At 32.2% G+C, this 13,834-nt stretch overlaps 3 protein-coding genes across 5 annotated transcripts; 1 reads left to right on the top strand and 2 right to left on the bottom strand.

Moving 5' to 3' along the window:
* Positions 1–213: 213 nt before the first annotated feature.
* Positions 214–3,143, bottom strand: LOC123903718. Of its 3 annotated transcripts, none has more exons than XM_045953297.1 (6): positions 2,824–3,126; positions 2,076–2,166; positions 1,441–1,537; positions 992–1,188; positions 423–600; positions 214–307 (listed from the first exon to the last, which is right to left on the bottom strand). In XM_045953297.1, coding segments are annotated over exons 3-6 (411 nt in total). In that variant the 5' UTR covers positions 1,475–1,537; positions 2,076–2,166; positions 2,824–3,126; the 3' UTR covers positions 214–305. The 3 variants fall into 3 exon arrangements, with proteins under 3 accessions (XP_045809253.1, XP_045809254.1, XP_045809252.1); XM_045953298.1 differs by having other exon boundaries at positions 1,441–1,520; XM_045953296.1 differs by lacking the exon at positions 1,441–1,537 and having other exon boundaries at positions 2,824–3,143.
* A 2,285-nt stretch (positions 3,144–5,428) lies between these two features.
* LOC123908742 lies at positions 5,429–8,315 on the top strand. The gene is made up of 3 exons (XM_045959460.1): positions 5,429–5,610; positions 6,354–7,057; positions 7,168–8,315. The coding sequence occupies exons 1-3, from the start codon at positions 5,508–5,510 to the stop codon at positions 7,258–7,260; spliced, it is 900 nt and encodes a 299-aa protein (XP_045815416.1). The 5' UTR covers positions 5,429–5,507; the 3' UTR covers positions 7,261–8,315.
* A 605-nt stretch (positions 8,316–8,920) lies between these two features.
* Positions 8,921–11,241, bottom strand: LOC123908438. The gene is made up of 3 exons (XM_045959073.1): positions 11,059–11,241; positions 9,749–9,997; positions 8,921–9,414 (listed from the first exon to the last, which is right to left on the bottom strand). Exons 2-3 carry the CDS (start codon positions 9,965–9,967, stop codon positions 9,301–9,303), a joined length of 333 nt encoding a protein of 110 aa, XP_045815029.1. The 5' UTR covers positions 9,968–9,997; positions 11,059–11,241; the 3' UTR covers positions 8,921–9,300.
* Positions 11,242–13,834: the final 2,593 nt, after the last annotated feature.

The raw sequence follows: 13,834 nt of genomic DNA, 5'->3' as shown, positions 1-13,834 counted from the left end.
AATTATATACACACAAGAGATTTGTGTTGATTAGGTTCAATTTAGTATTGAATCGCGATACAATACGACTCGTATGTATCGTAAGATACTGATAGCCATGCAACAAATCTTTTGATTATAGGAGAGAGTGAAGAAGACAAGGGTCAATAAAATATGGAGATAAGGATATAAACAACAAATTAGCATTACTAAATTGCAATGAGAAATACTCACCAGACCAACACAGCTTGATGATTTAACCATAATCTTGTGACATCTATCCAAAAAGCTAGCTCAACAAATCTATAAACAATTTGCACACCTTCTCCTGTAAACATAAATGCTGATTTAATAATTTCCAAGCACATAACAAGAACCATGCGAATCAAAGAAAATAGAACAAAGATTCTGAAGATGTGTTGCTACAAGTAATGTAATCTTACAATCAAATGTTGTCCAGCTAGAAGGTGTAGTTGATATATTCTTTTTATCGTCGTCGAAGGAAAGCAAGTTAAAAAGATCGACGGTACCGTTGCTATTTCCAATGGGTTTATCAAAATCAAGTGATGCTGATGGCCTCTTTATTGGTGGTGAATTCTTCATTTTTAAATCTAAGGGACCCTGAATTCAACAGATAAACCTCAATTAGTATTTTGGTTTTTGTGGTGTAAATATTTGAAGATAACAAAATTTTTGACTGAGCAAACAATTGTGGATGTGACTGGTTTATCAAATGATACATCGAACATGCATCCGACTAGTGTTGTAAATCACGGATCGCGGAAAATATTCGTTTGTTCAAATTCTACTCTGCTACAGTGTTATAGATGGCACTGCTATAGCAGCTATTTGACAACAATTTGTACTAAGTTACGTGTCACAGAACAATAGCAGTTTGTTATAATTCCGTTGTTCAATAACGTGATATCTGCTATTTCAGAACACTCGGACGAATTAAAATATGAAAGGAAAATCTTTATGGAGGATTAAACATCAAATATAACATGAATACCTCATTAAATTTTGGTATTGGAGGCCGAATTTGTGCCATGTGATTCACAAGAATGCTTTCCTCAAGAGACAATCTCCTAGTTTGTTGAATACCATTCTTGGCCCCAGTAGGTGGTGAAATTTTGAAGTTCAAGTTCAACTTTATTTCAGCTGACTTTGTAGCTTGTAGTTCACCTTGTAAATCGTTTCTCCACATATCTGAAGGAACATAAGCTAGTTAGCAATAGTAAAAAATGGAAAAGTAGATGAAAAATCATCTCTATGTTTCTAGCATAGTTCTAAATTGTAGTCTGTAGACACAATATAAAGATTTTAGAAGTCTTTGCAACAGCATTTCAATTGTGACTATATTATGCCATAGTATTAAGGGTCACAATGTAACCACAAGTCACAACCGCAACTACAATTTAGAACCATATAGTCATGTATAAGAATATATTGACAGTTTACTTGGCACGGATAAACTTCTGGATTCCACATCCATTTCTGTCAAAATATGGTGGCAGTTTAGCTTCCCAGGGCTTATTTGACTTCACATTATCCGTATTTGCATAAACCACACCATATAAGTTACACTTGCAAGAGCCAAACAAAATTTGTAACAATTATCATATCTTCTAGCACAGTCAATTGCAAAAAACAGCGGTTCGTTAAAATTTCGCTATGCTAGTGTTATAGGCTTATAATGCAGCTATAGCCATTACTTGAAAACACTTTGTGCTGAATCGTGTATCGTGGAGCAATAGTAATTTGTTAACATTCTGCTACACTGTAGTGCTATAGCCGCTATTTGGCAACAGGGATATCTTCCATGAGTAAAGAAAGAGCTAATCAAATCAATATTACCTAATGTCCTATAAGAGAGAAAGCAAGAGTTGCTCATTGTATCTCATAATTTGCTCAATAGTACATTTCACAAAGAAAGTAATTAAGAAATAGATTCCATATATAGTTTCTTACATTGCATGAAAGAAACTTGTTCTGGCAACCATGTATCCAAAGTTGTGGACCTCACCTTGTAACAAAATCAGAAGGTTCGGCCATTATAAAATTTCTAAACTGAGAAGGAACAAAAATGTATTTACCTTTGATATATGCACTCCAAGACTCCGGTGAATCCCTGAACATTGCATGCAAATGAAAATTCCTAAGTTCACACTAGCCCATTGTGGTGCCCTGAAATAATAAAATTCCAAAAAAACTCATTAATTTCAACAATAGAATTTGCAAGATCAGATGCTAAACTTTACGCTGCTACAATGAACAATGAATGTGGCTGTTTTGCTTTCTTTCACACGACAAAAACTTTCAACTATAATTATATCTCATAATCCTAAGTAAATTCAATGTTAAAGCATCCCCAAAATCAGATGATAGGAACATAAGCAAAGTGAATGAAAAGAAAAAACTTAGAATTGAGTAAAACACTTTTAAATAGCTGGATTTAAGTGCTCAGCGCAATGGTTATCAATCAGATCAAGATTCAAATTGTGAATCAGAAGACTTTTTTTTTTCAGAAACATGAATTGAATCTTATCATCAATAGTAAGAAAATATGACAATAAAAATGTGATTTTTAAGTAAAAAAAAACAAGTGAGACAACACAATGATAAGCAGATATATCATATATGGACATCAAATTAATTCAAGATTCAAATCATATATCATACGACAAAAAGTAAAAAAAGAAATCATATATCAAATTAATTCAAGATTCAAATCGAAATAAAAACCAGATGGAACGATTCATTACAAATTGGTGATCCCTAAACCCTAAAAATCAAAATCAGAAAATCGCAAGAAAAAAAAAAGATTGGATAGAAAAGATTTACCTGTTATCAAGTTTAGCCTTCGGCATGATGAAAAAATGGAGAACGAGTTACGGAGCGAGTGGAGTGAACGAGTTACACGAACGTGTTGCGTTATGATGAAGAGAAGGAAAGAGTGTCGCAAAGAGAAAACAAATTGGGTAGAATGAATCGATTATGAAATTGAATTCAGAGTTAGTGATAATGAAAGATTGCAGTAGCGATAGTGATAACAAAGAACCCTAATCAAGAAAGGAATGATGTGTTTCAATGGAGTGTGAGAGAGATAGAAAGAGAAAATTTGGGGATTGAGAGATTTTGAGTTTGGAGAATGATTTATGAATTATGAGTTTGTGATTTGAACGTTGAATAATTAAGATTTCAAATCAAAAGTACCGTTTTGTCAAAAAAAAAAATCAAAATTTCGTTTTTTTTTTTCCGTCTGCGTTATAGAATTTTGATATATTTTTCTAAATATGGAAAATTGCTTTAGAAAAAAAAATTAATTTTTAAAAAGTTAAATGCACGTATTATTTCTACTTTGTTTTCTTAATCTGTGTCATTGGTGCACATGTTAACATTTTTCTGTTTTTAATTAAAAAACAAACTTAAAATAAAAAACGAAAGGGACCAAAAAAAAAAACCAAAAACTTAATTCAATAAACTTAGGGTTCGTTTTGCCTAGTTTTTTTTAGGTGTAGAAGTTTTTTTAATCATAAAGTTAGAAATAATATTTTTTTAACTAAAGTTAAAATTGTTTGGTAAATCTTAAATTTTTTTTATAAAAAAAAGTTAAAAGTTGTTGTTTTTTATTATAATAGAGTTAAAAGATATATTTGATAATATACTATTATTTTTTCTAAAATATAGAAACTGTTTTTTTTTTTACTATAGCTTTTAGAAATTATTGTTTGGCCTAGCTTCTTACTTTTAAGTAAAAAAGAAGAGGAAAAAAAGTCATGCCAAACAGACCCTTAATACCCGAAGAACTTAGAAAAGTCAATTATATTTTTCATTATGAATTCCAAAAGAATTCAATAATTTAGTTTTTGGAGAACTTGAAAAAAATTTAGTTTTGATTATGAGAGATTTTTTGGAGCCGAAACACCATCATCACTTAAATCTTATTTAAAACACTAAATTGCGATACTGCCAGGGACATATGGGTTTTTTGGTAGATGAAACCAAAATGTAACTGCGATTAGGCTACATCGGTTGCATTTGATCGCAAATCTATGCAATTCTATGTAATATCAGATATCGCATTCGGTCACAATTTTCTACAATATCAAAGACCGCTATGCACCCTCGTCTCTTAAAACCCTATTTAAAACATACTTAATTGCAATTATAATCGCAACCGCTATTTAAAACTTACATAACCACCGTATCACTTTACTAATCAAAGAAAAGCCAAATCTTTAGACAAAAAATGGCACGCTCTAACAACAAGAATGAATTCATAATGATAACCTAATCATAAGGAAACTACTAGCACATTGAAAATGACATGTACACATAACAAACACCGAAAGGTTTTAGCACAAAAAAAAGAAACACAACTCAAAATCAAAGAGGGTGGTTTGTTTAAGAGTAAAACGAGAAGTAATAATAATTCGATGAACAAAAACAAAATCCTGTAACTGTGGAAATGAGTGGAAAGGAGAGGGTAAAACCAGTACCTTTATGGAGCGAAAAAAAAAAGTACTAAGAAGGTGGGTATGGAAAATGCTCTCCACCAAGGTAGTGAATTTTTTTTTGTCAAGTAGCCTAGTGGCTAGAAAATCTACCTTAAATGTGAATAAGTGAAGTGTTCCGAGTTCGAAGCCGGACTCCTACACATGTAGTGCGATTTTCCTACCAATTGAGCTAAGCTCACGCAAACATGTAGTAGATTGTTTTATTCCTTTTTAAGTGTTATTTTAGCATAAAGTTCTTCCATCGAAGTAGTGAATTGTATTATTCTTTTTTAAATTCCAACCTCGTTTAGCACATACACTATTCAACTTTCCATTAAAATTTCATGGAAAATGTGAAATAGAGTTATTTGACAAAATAAATATAAAATTCAGTATAAAATATAATATATATATATATATATATATATATATATATATATATATATATATATATATATAAGATTTTTTTTAGCAATAATCATTTTATAGTCATCTTATTTTTATTTTTTCTTGACAATATAGTCATTATTTTATTATCCCAAAAATTTTACATTCATCGAATGAGATAGCTACTCATTAGTCATTACAAATGAGTTAATTAGTTTACTCAAGAGTAAAAATATCTTAACAATTTGTACCAAAAAAATCTTGATATCCATATTTATATTTCTAAATTTCCAATAATTCTGAAATTTGAAAATTTCCTTCGGTAATATTTTCACAAAGTTTGACTCTATATAATTCATATAATAATTATTTTAGTAATCCTCAACCTTTAATTAATTTTAAATTGACCAATTTTAATTTCAATTTGATTTTCACTTTCAGGCAATAAAATAATCTCAACAATTTATTTTAATCAGACGACTCAAAGCCATAACAGGATAGCAGAAAATCTTGTTCCTTTTTTCACGCTCCTACTAGCTACTCTATTCCCTCCACTACATATATTCAAAACACAATTTTTAAGGCTCCAACGTAAGACAATAGTGTGAGTGAGACAAAAGGGTTGTGTTTTGTACCTCAATCATGCCTTCAGGTCCTAAGAAGAGAAAAGCTGCTAGGAGAAAGAAGGAAAAGGAAAACAACAACATTAACATCAACCTTTCATCAACCAATAACCCTCTTCAAGGTATGTACTTTGTCCAATGTATTCTTATGTTTGGATTTACGTTTGTTGGATGTAAAAGTGATTGTAGATACATAAATTTGATTCTGACATGTTTGGTTATTATTACTTATTAGTGAGTATAATTGATTTTGCTTTTAAATGTCATTTCGAGTCTTAAATTTGTTTTTATCTAAAACATAAATATTTTCATTCAGATCAATTTAATCAAAATCAATTTGACTAAAATCAGTTTTACAAATCAATTCATTCAAAATCAGTTTTCATTTGAAACAAACACACCTTATGGATTACCAATCATTAATTGTTGGTTAAGTGAGGACCACGGTTCGATCCCGCAACTACGATTGGGAGGGGCCTGAAACCGCTTGATTCCAGAACTGACCCCTGAACCAGATTAAACCGGTGGTGAAAGCCAATTAAAAAAACACACCTTAGGGATTTTTAAAAGCATGTGCAATTCTAACTGTCAATTAATCATACATGGGTTCTTTTCAATTATATATTGTATCAGATGTTTATCAAGTTTTTGAAATTATATTTTTTTTTATCTGTTTGGTTAATTTGGGTACATTGGGTGTTTGTTAATTATTCTTGTTCAATTTTGTTGTGTTTTTTAGGTCAATTTGGGTAGATAGGTGTATCTGTTAATAGTTCTTGCCTTGTATTACTTTGATTCGGATTTTTTTTTTGGGTTGGTTTTAGTTAGTTGATAATAGTTTGATTGATTTTGTGAAAAATGTTAGGAAATGATGATTTGAAGTACCAAAATGAGGTGGAAGAGAGAGGCCTGTCAGCTGTTCGACCAAATGCTTCTGATGTGAAGTCTGTGGAAGAAGTTTGTGGCGATTTTAAGATTGAAAAAGTGTTAGAAGGGAAGGAGGACAGTTTTGTTACGATAAAGAGAGATTTGAAATCTGAGGATAGTTATGAGAGAGAAAATGGAAAGCCTGAGCATATTGAAACTGCTATTGAATCATGTTATGAGAGTGAAAACTGCGGTGGCATTTCTAACGGTGAATCCTTGGCTGAGAAGAACTCAAAGGACGAGCTTTATAATTTCCTTGAAGAGGAAACCGTATGTCACGAAATGGTCAAATCGGATGATTCTTCAGCTTCTGATATGACTGCGGTTAAAATAAATTCACTTGTTCAACTTGAAGAGACTGGTGGCAATTCAGCGGCCAAAGATTCTGTTAATTCAGTTAAGACTGTGGCTTCTCTGTCTGAGGCAGAAAAGTGTGATACTGGACTTGCCCCTCTTCCAGAAGTGACTGATCTTGCTGGTAAGATGAATGAGGATAGTGTGTATCCTTTAACAAATGAGAATGCTACATCAAGTTTGGAGGAACCTAAGTCAAAGGAATCTAACAGTGAAGTGTTAACTTCATCATTTAATGGTGCAGTGCATACTAAGGATTCTGAGGCCCCAAAAAGCACCAAAAATCAGGTTTTGCATTTTTTTCTGTTGTATGCATGTTTCATTACATAAGTATGGATTGTCTTTTTTTGTTTAAAATTCATTTTAGTTATATTTTTCTTTGTTGATATGATATCCAGCCTTCAGTAAGCTCAGCTCCAAATTTGGTGCGAAAGACTTCATGGTGGAGTTGCTGTGGAATATTTGAAGTTCTGTCGGGTTCAGATAGATAATTTCAGGTTTGACCTCTTAAGTTATTCTACCTTGTAAAGCGGTTTGTTGCGGCTCTTTTAACTTAAAAGGTTGTGTTTGATGACGTATATGCTCATTGCTCACCTCTTATATAGACTGACTTGTGGTTGTCTTAATTACTTACCCTGTTACATGATTTCTAACTGGTTTGTTCTTGGCATTTAATTAATTATAAATTATAAATTATTAGAGAGATTGTTGGTGGTATTTCTTTCATGTTGTGATTTCACCATTTTTGCGATATTTTTTGAGATTTCATTTTCATACAATTCTGCATGCAATCTGGATCGCCAGGCCTGTGTCAAATTGTGGAATTGCACGATCTTTAGATTTAAATCACCATTTTAACAACATTGCTCTCATCCACTCTTGGAATTGTTGCACATCTTATTTTGTTTTCAGTTTTTCTGGTCTTACTTATAATAAATTTATTGTTCTAAACTGTGAGAAATGTGGTCTGGTTCCTGCTGTGGGCCTGTGGTTCACTCGAAAAATGAAAATGAGTTTACTTTTGACAAATGGAAAAATCATTCATCGGTTTCGATATCTAGTTGTAAGTAGTACATATTGCCTAGTCAATAGTCATACAATAAGGGCACAAATTTGCCCATTGGATTAGTTCTCAATCCAACACACCTCGAAGTACTTGAATCACTTTGATGATCCTATATTCAAATGCACATGGTTAGTTAAGATGTTACTTCTTAGTCCTATGTGTTGTTTGTATCAATTGATTTTTAAGTTGCAATATTCTTTCTGATCATGTATTTATTGGGATTATCTGTGCAGTCTATCGCCATATTATTATACTGTATGGTTTATAATTTATACATTTTGACCGTGTAAATCATGTTATGGTTTATATTATAATATCTGTTTTCTGCTTTTACTGCACAAATATAAGGCGAGGATCTCAACTTATAAGTCACTAATGGAATGAAACTGAATCAATTCCAAACATCAGATCTTGACACTTAAGTTGAGCTTTACCAAGTTTAAATAACTTATTTTGTTTTTGTGTGCGTAAACTATATACCCGTATAAAATTGTAGAGACTAATTTCTCAAGTAGACACTTAAGTTTATCAAAGTTTTATTTTGTTATAAAATTGACTTGAAACTTAAATCTAATATTTTTCAACTTATTGTCATAAGCTCGGCGTTACTAGTAAACAACCTGAACATATGTAGTTCAAAAGCAAAATAATTAAATTACAATTTGAATTTTTTTTTAAAATCAATCTTTTTTTGCTTAAAAAAAAATCTTAAAAATGCATTATGCTTAATTTTCCCCACTTTTCAAAGGGATATACTTGTTAGCAATTGAACAACTTCCATAGGGTTAAGTTGATAATAAACCAGCCTCTAACTCAAATGCAAAAGAAAAAGTCTAAAACCCATAAAAAGTTCGAGGAAAAATTGATGAAAAAAAAATCAACCGGAAAAAGGAAGAAAAGAAATACTCGAGGCAACTATGAAACCAAAGTCACAATTGGACTACTAAAGCAACTGATCAAAGTTAAACTTGATGGTGAGTGTTGAACAAATAAGTCTTTGTCCGCCAACACTCCAATTAGGCATGTACTAAAATCCGGACCACGATTAGATCGGAAGGTTAAAATTACACAATACTAAAATAAACTATAAACTATCTCAGAAAGCCATTAACCCTAAAACAAAGGTCTATTACACAATGACAATAGTTGCTGTGAAGAGACATGGAAATACATTAACCCTGAAACAAAGGTCTATTACACAATGACAATAGTTCTTGTTATTACAAAAAACATGAAGTAAGGCATAAATATTATAGTTTTTTCATCCTCCTTGATGCTTACTCCTCTTTTTATTTGAAATTTTCAATCTTAATAAATAGCTACAAAACTATTTTCATTATGTAGAAACTTCCAATCAACCAAAACCAACTGCTTTGGTGATTACCAATAGTGTGCGTGAAAAAACCCTTCTTTGGGGTAGTACAAAGCCAAGTTTCATACATGCAAAAATCAATACAGCCAATCATTATGATCGATAAACCTCAGGAAGCTGAAGACCAACACTTGCAGCAGATTTTCCAAGTGTCCTTTTCACTTCATCTGATCTATCAATCGCAATGTTATATGAGAAAAGCAAATCCTGCAAGATTGTTGACAATGATTCATGGTCAGAAAGCCAGCCAAATAAAGTGTAGTTTTTTCCTAGTAATGATTTACACTACAAACATAAAATGAGTCAACTTGGATCCAACTTGGCTATGCTGAATTGCTCATCACTAGCAAAAAATACATTACATCCTCTTCTACACCTCTTACTTTTATTTTGCAATATACATACAACAAAATCCGTTGACATCTCGTTAAGTCTTAAACTGAATGAGTTTGTGTCATTTAACCAATCAGAACAATGTACAGAGGCTTATACAATACAAGTGACTGTTTGAAGGGAAAATACAATAAAAACAAAGTAATACCTTGTGATGGTGCACACTGTTAAGCAGCAAAGTATAATCGCGAGCAAGCTTTATTTTCTGTTGGACAGCCACACCATCAGACAGATTTCGGTTCTTGTGGAATTCGGAGGTTACATATTCTAAAAAATGTCTCTTGTTCTCTTCTTTCCCAATATGCTTCTTGACTGCCTTGAGAAGATGGCGATAGATGTTAGCTGTTTGGAAGACTTCGCTTCTCATTCTTTTTCTATGAATATCCACAATCTATTACTGCAAGGGATGACATATTTAAAATAGAACATAATTTAGGAACTTTGTTACAAAAGAAAGAAAATTAGGAACCTAAAAATTGGGAGACGAGTGTTCCCTCCTCTCTCTCTTTCTCACACATATGCACACTAGGATGAAAGAAATTCAATTAGAGAGAACAAAGAAGGATTCCAAGGAAAAAAAGGAGTGTACAGCCTTCCTCCCAAAAAGGAGCAAAGACGCAAAGAAAAGACAAAGAAACTTTCACACTATAAGGATCATCAATTCCTTTATATATTTGATTCCACGACTATTAATATCAGTTAGTTTAGTCGGTGAATTAGTTCAGAATCAGTTACTACTGCAATTCAATCAGCTCATTACATAAGTTGTACTAGTTGTAATCATTGATTCTTGTAATGATTAAGAAAACAAAATTCTCCATCCAATTCATAGGATGGTCAGGACTCCACAAATTGAGATCTGGTTTATCACCGCTATTTTAAGTTTCACGATTCCCTTCTCCGATTTCTCCAATTGAAAACCAGAGCTCCACTCCTTCTCTATCTTCCTCTTCTTTCCTGGATTACTCAGCCAATCTGCCGGATCCCCGCTTTTAGCTTATCATTTTTCTCTTAATTTTACTCTTGTCATCTTAATTGAAAAAAAAACTATTAATTACACATATTTTTCATGTGATTTCATATTTATAAGCTAGTTTAGCCGCTGCTAATTTTACCAAACACTACAAGTTCAATCAACTAGTTTATCTACCATAAGCTATAAACTTGTTTATAAGTTATTTGCTATAAGTTCATCTGTTATAAGCTAGTTTATCAGTTTTCGGTTATTATTTGCCAAACATAGCCTTGGTGAAACATTAAGACTTCAAAAAAGAAATCATGAACACATTAAAGCTTTTCACACCCAATAGTCAAACAGTATATATATATATATATATATATATATATATATATATATATATATATATTTTCATTTTGTGAGAAACAACCATGAAGAACATTTTGTCAAACAGTTTACGTGCAATATATAAAACTAAAAAAAAGAGTGAGAATGGTCACCTGAAATGAAAGAGATGGAAAAAGTGAAATAAGTTATTAAGTAGATCCTTGCTGCTGAAACGGTTTTGCTATGTTGGGAAATTCTTCGATTCGGGGCTGAAACGATTGTGGTGGCACACTGCTTTTGGGTTGCGATTTTGGCGTTTGCGTCCAAAAACTAAACAATTTTATCAAATTATCAAGGAAACAGACGGTGATGTAGCAAAAAATTGCAAATTGGTCCTTATTTTTAAAATTTTAAATTTGTTTCAAATGTTTTTAAAATTTATAAATGTGGCCTAAAATGTTTACGATGGAAACTTCTATTACTCTATTCAAACACACATATTTAACAATAATGGTGATTCAAATACAATCATTTGAATTACTTATAATTTTTTTTCGTCTACAAAAGAGTCGGTGATTATCGAACCTAGTACCTTATACGTACTACTCAAATTTCTTACTATCATACCAACTTTAGTAACTTAAGTTACATAAAATTTTAAATCCTCTAAATATTTTAATTACTCCAAAGAAACGTATTCTAATTCTAAGTCACACATGAAAGTGATTTGGAGAACACCACAACAAGTGAAAAAATGTTTGTGGACGTTTCTCATTGAATATAAGTGAACATTTGGATTAATTTATTTTTAAGGTTATGCAAAATAGCTTATGCAAATAAATAAATTTTTATATATTATTCATAAGCGTGTCAAGACAATTTATGAAAAAACAGCTCATAAAAATATAATTTTCGGTAGTAAAAACTTATAAATTAAGTTAAAAGCTTATTTATTTGCATAAACTATTTTTGATAAGTTCTATATAAACAGGCCCTCAACTTGAAACAAAATTGGTCATTTTGAGTTAAAATATTAAGAAAAATTAATCAAAATGCATCCTTAAACTCGGGTGGTGCAATTTTTACAACAAATTTGTCGTATATTTAAGCATTTTTCTTTGATAAAATTACTAATTAGTAAAATAAGAAAAATATTGACACTTCACATAAAAAAAAAATAAAAAAATATTGACACTTAAATTCGGAAATTTAAAAATTAAATATATGTTCTTTGATAATTTCTATAATATTATAATATTTTATTGTATTCATTGTAATTGAAAAAATTAATTGAAAGGCAAATCACTTTTTTTTTTTGATAATCAAAATTTTATTATAAGGGAGTACAAAGGGGTACTCAAACCCTTACAACAAAAAGCACTAAACTAAGTACTCATAATACAAGACATATGATTTAAACACCAAAAAGGAAAAGGAGTACAAGACCTACGCCCATACCGACTAGTGAACCACAACCAAGAATGAAGTTTGATTGTCTCCAATAACGACGAAACATCCGGAATATTGCCCTTAAAAATTACTTTATTGTGAAGATTCCAAATATTCCAAGTGGTTGCCAACCATACCAAGTACCGGACACGACCTTTGTCTTTCATTTTGAACAAATCACCAAATAAAAGAAAATGATCTCTACCTTTGACTCCGGTTTGTAACGATGTCCCTAACCAAGATAAAACTTTGTTCCATACTCCCTTACTAAAAGGACATGAAAAGAAAAGATGATTTTCGTCCTCAGCTTGTTGAAAACAAAAGACACATGATAATTCATGATGATTTGTCAAAATACCACGGTGATGAAGAGCTGCTCTAGTTGGTAATCTGTTTAATAATAACCTCCAACCGAAAACATTTACTTTCGAAGGAACATCCGACTTCCAAAGACGCTGAATGGCCTCGAGCACATGAGCATCTTGAAGCTCTACCTTCCGCAGGTCTAATAAATACGTGTAACAGGATTTAACCGTGAACAACCCATTCGAATCCGGAATCCAGCGCCACTGATCGTGATTATTGTCGTGAAGGGAAAAACCATCGAACAGACCTTGTAATTCAGTAAGCTGCTGAGCTTCGTTCACACTCAACGATTCAGACCAATTCCACCTCCATAATGGCACTAAACCATTTCCTCGCAGACGTTCAGAAACCATAACATTCTTGATCGCTTCTTTAGCATACAAATCAGGAAAAAGATCACAAAAAGCCTGGTTTCCGTACCATTTAAATTGCCAAAACCCAATGCTATTACCGTTACCAACGCAACAACTAATATTGGATTTAAACCAACTATCACTCATCCCGCGCCCGAGACTAATAATATCACGCCACCACAAAGAGGAGTGTGCACTAGGCGTAATATCAATACCACTCAGCAATAGAGAAGGTAGGTGACCATAACAGTAACGAAGCAAGTCAGCCCAAATTGCATTATCGTGATTCAAAAAACGCCACTTCCACTTGCTAAGCAAAGCCAAATTAAAGAGTTCAAGATTTTTTACCCCTAAACCACCTTTCTCCTTAGGTAAACAAATTTGATCCCATTTAACCCAGCATACCTTTCTCTCCTCTGCACCACCACCCCACAAAAAGTTCCGCTGAATTTTCTCGATACTTTTTAGCACACAACAAGGAGCCCTGAAAAAAGAGAAAAAATAAAGAGGTATACTAGCCAAAACAGAATTGATCAGAGTGATGCGACCACCGAAGGACAAATGTCGGCTATGCCAAGAATTCAAACGTTTAGTCATAGCCTCCACAACAGGTTTTCAAGTCTCTCTCCTTCGTGGATTAGCTCCTACCGGTATTCCCAAAAGTTTAAAGGGAATTGTCGCCGTATTACAAGCTAAAAAAGAGGCCCCAGCTTCAAGAATTCTTGCACCCACATTGATACCGTAGAGTTTACTCTTCACAAAATTAATTTTTAAACAGGAC

This window comes from Trifolium pratense, linkage group LG2 (assembly GCF_020283565.1).
Source record: "Trifolium pratense cultivar HEN17-A07 linkage group LG2, ARS_RC_1.1, whole genome shotgun sequence".
NCBI lineage: Eukaryota > Viridiplantae > Streptophyta > Magnoliopsida > Fabales > Fabaceae > Trifolium > Trifolium pratense.
The sequence above is the reverse complement of the archived record's forward strand: the minus strand, read 5'-3'. Positions and strand labels throughout refer to the sequence as shown.

Bases quoted from the DNA above. Each gene is read 5' to 3' on its own strand.
- LOC123903718 (XM_045953296.1), bottom strand. From the start codon at position 2,118: ATGTTCAGGGATTCACCGGAGTCTTGGAGTGCATATATCAAAG. The intron at 1,189-2,075 runs GTAAATACATTT...ATGTTCCTTCAG, and splicing joins TTGGAGTGCATATATCAAAG to ATATGTGGAGAAACGATTTA. The intron at 601-991 runs GTATTCATGTTA...TGTTGAATTCAG, and splicing joins CAATACCAAAATTTAATGAG to GGTCCCTTAGATTTAAAAAT.
- LOC123908742 (XM_045959460.1), top strand. From the start codon at position 5,508: ATGCCTTCAGGTCCTAAGAAGAGAAAAGCTGCTAGGAGAAAGAAGGAA. The intron at 5,611-6,353 runs GTATGTACTTTG...GAAAAATGTTAG, and splicing joins AACCAATAACCCTCTTCAAG to GAAATGATGATTTGAAGTAC. The intron at 7,058-7,167 runs GTTTTGCATTTT...TATGATATCCAG, and splicing joins CAAAAAGCACCAAAAATCAG to CCTTCAGTAAGCTCAGCTCC.
- LOC123908438 (XM_045959073.1), bottom strand. From the start codon at position 9,967: ATGAGAAGCGAAGTCTTCCAAACAGCTAACATCTATCGCCATCTTCTC. The intron at 9,415-9,748 runs GTATTACTTTGT...ACAATCTTGCAG, and splicing joins ACAGTGTGCACCATCACAAG to GATTTGCTTTTCTCATATAA.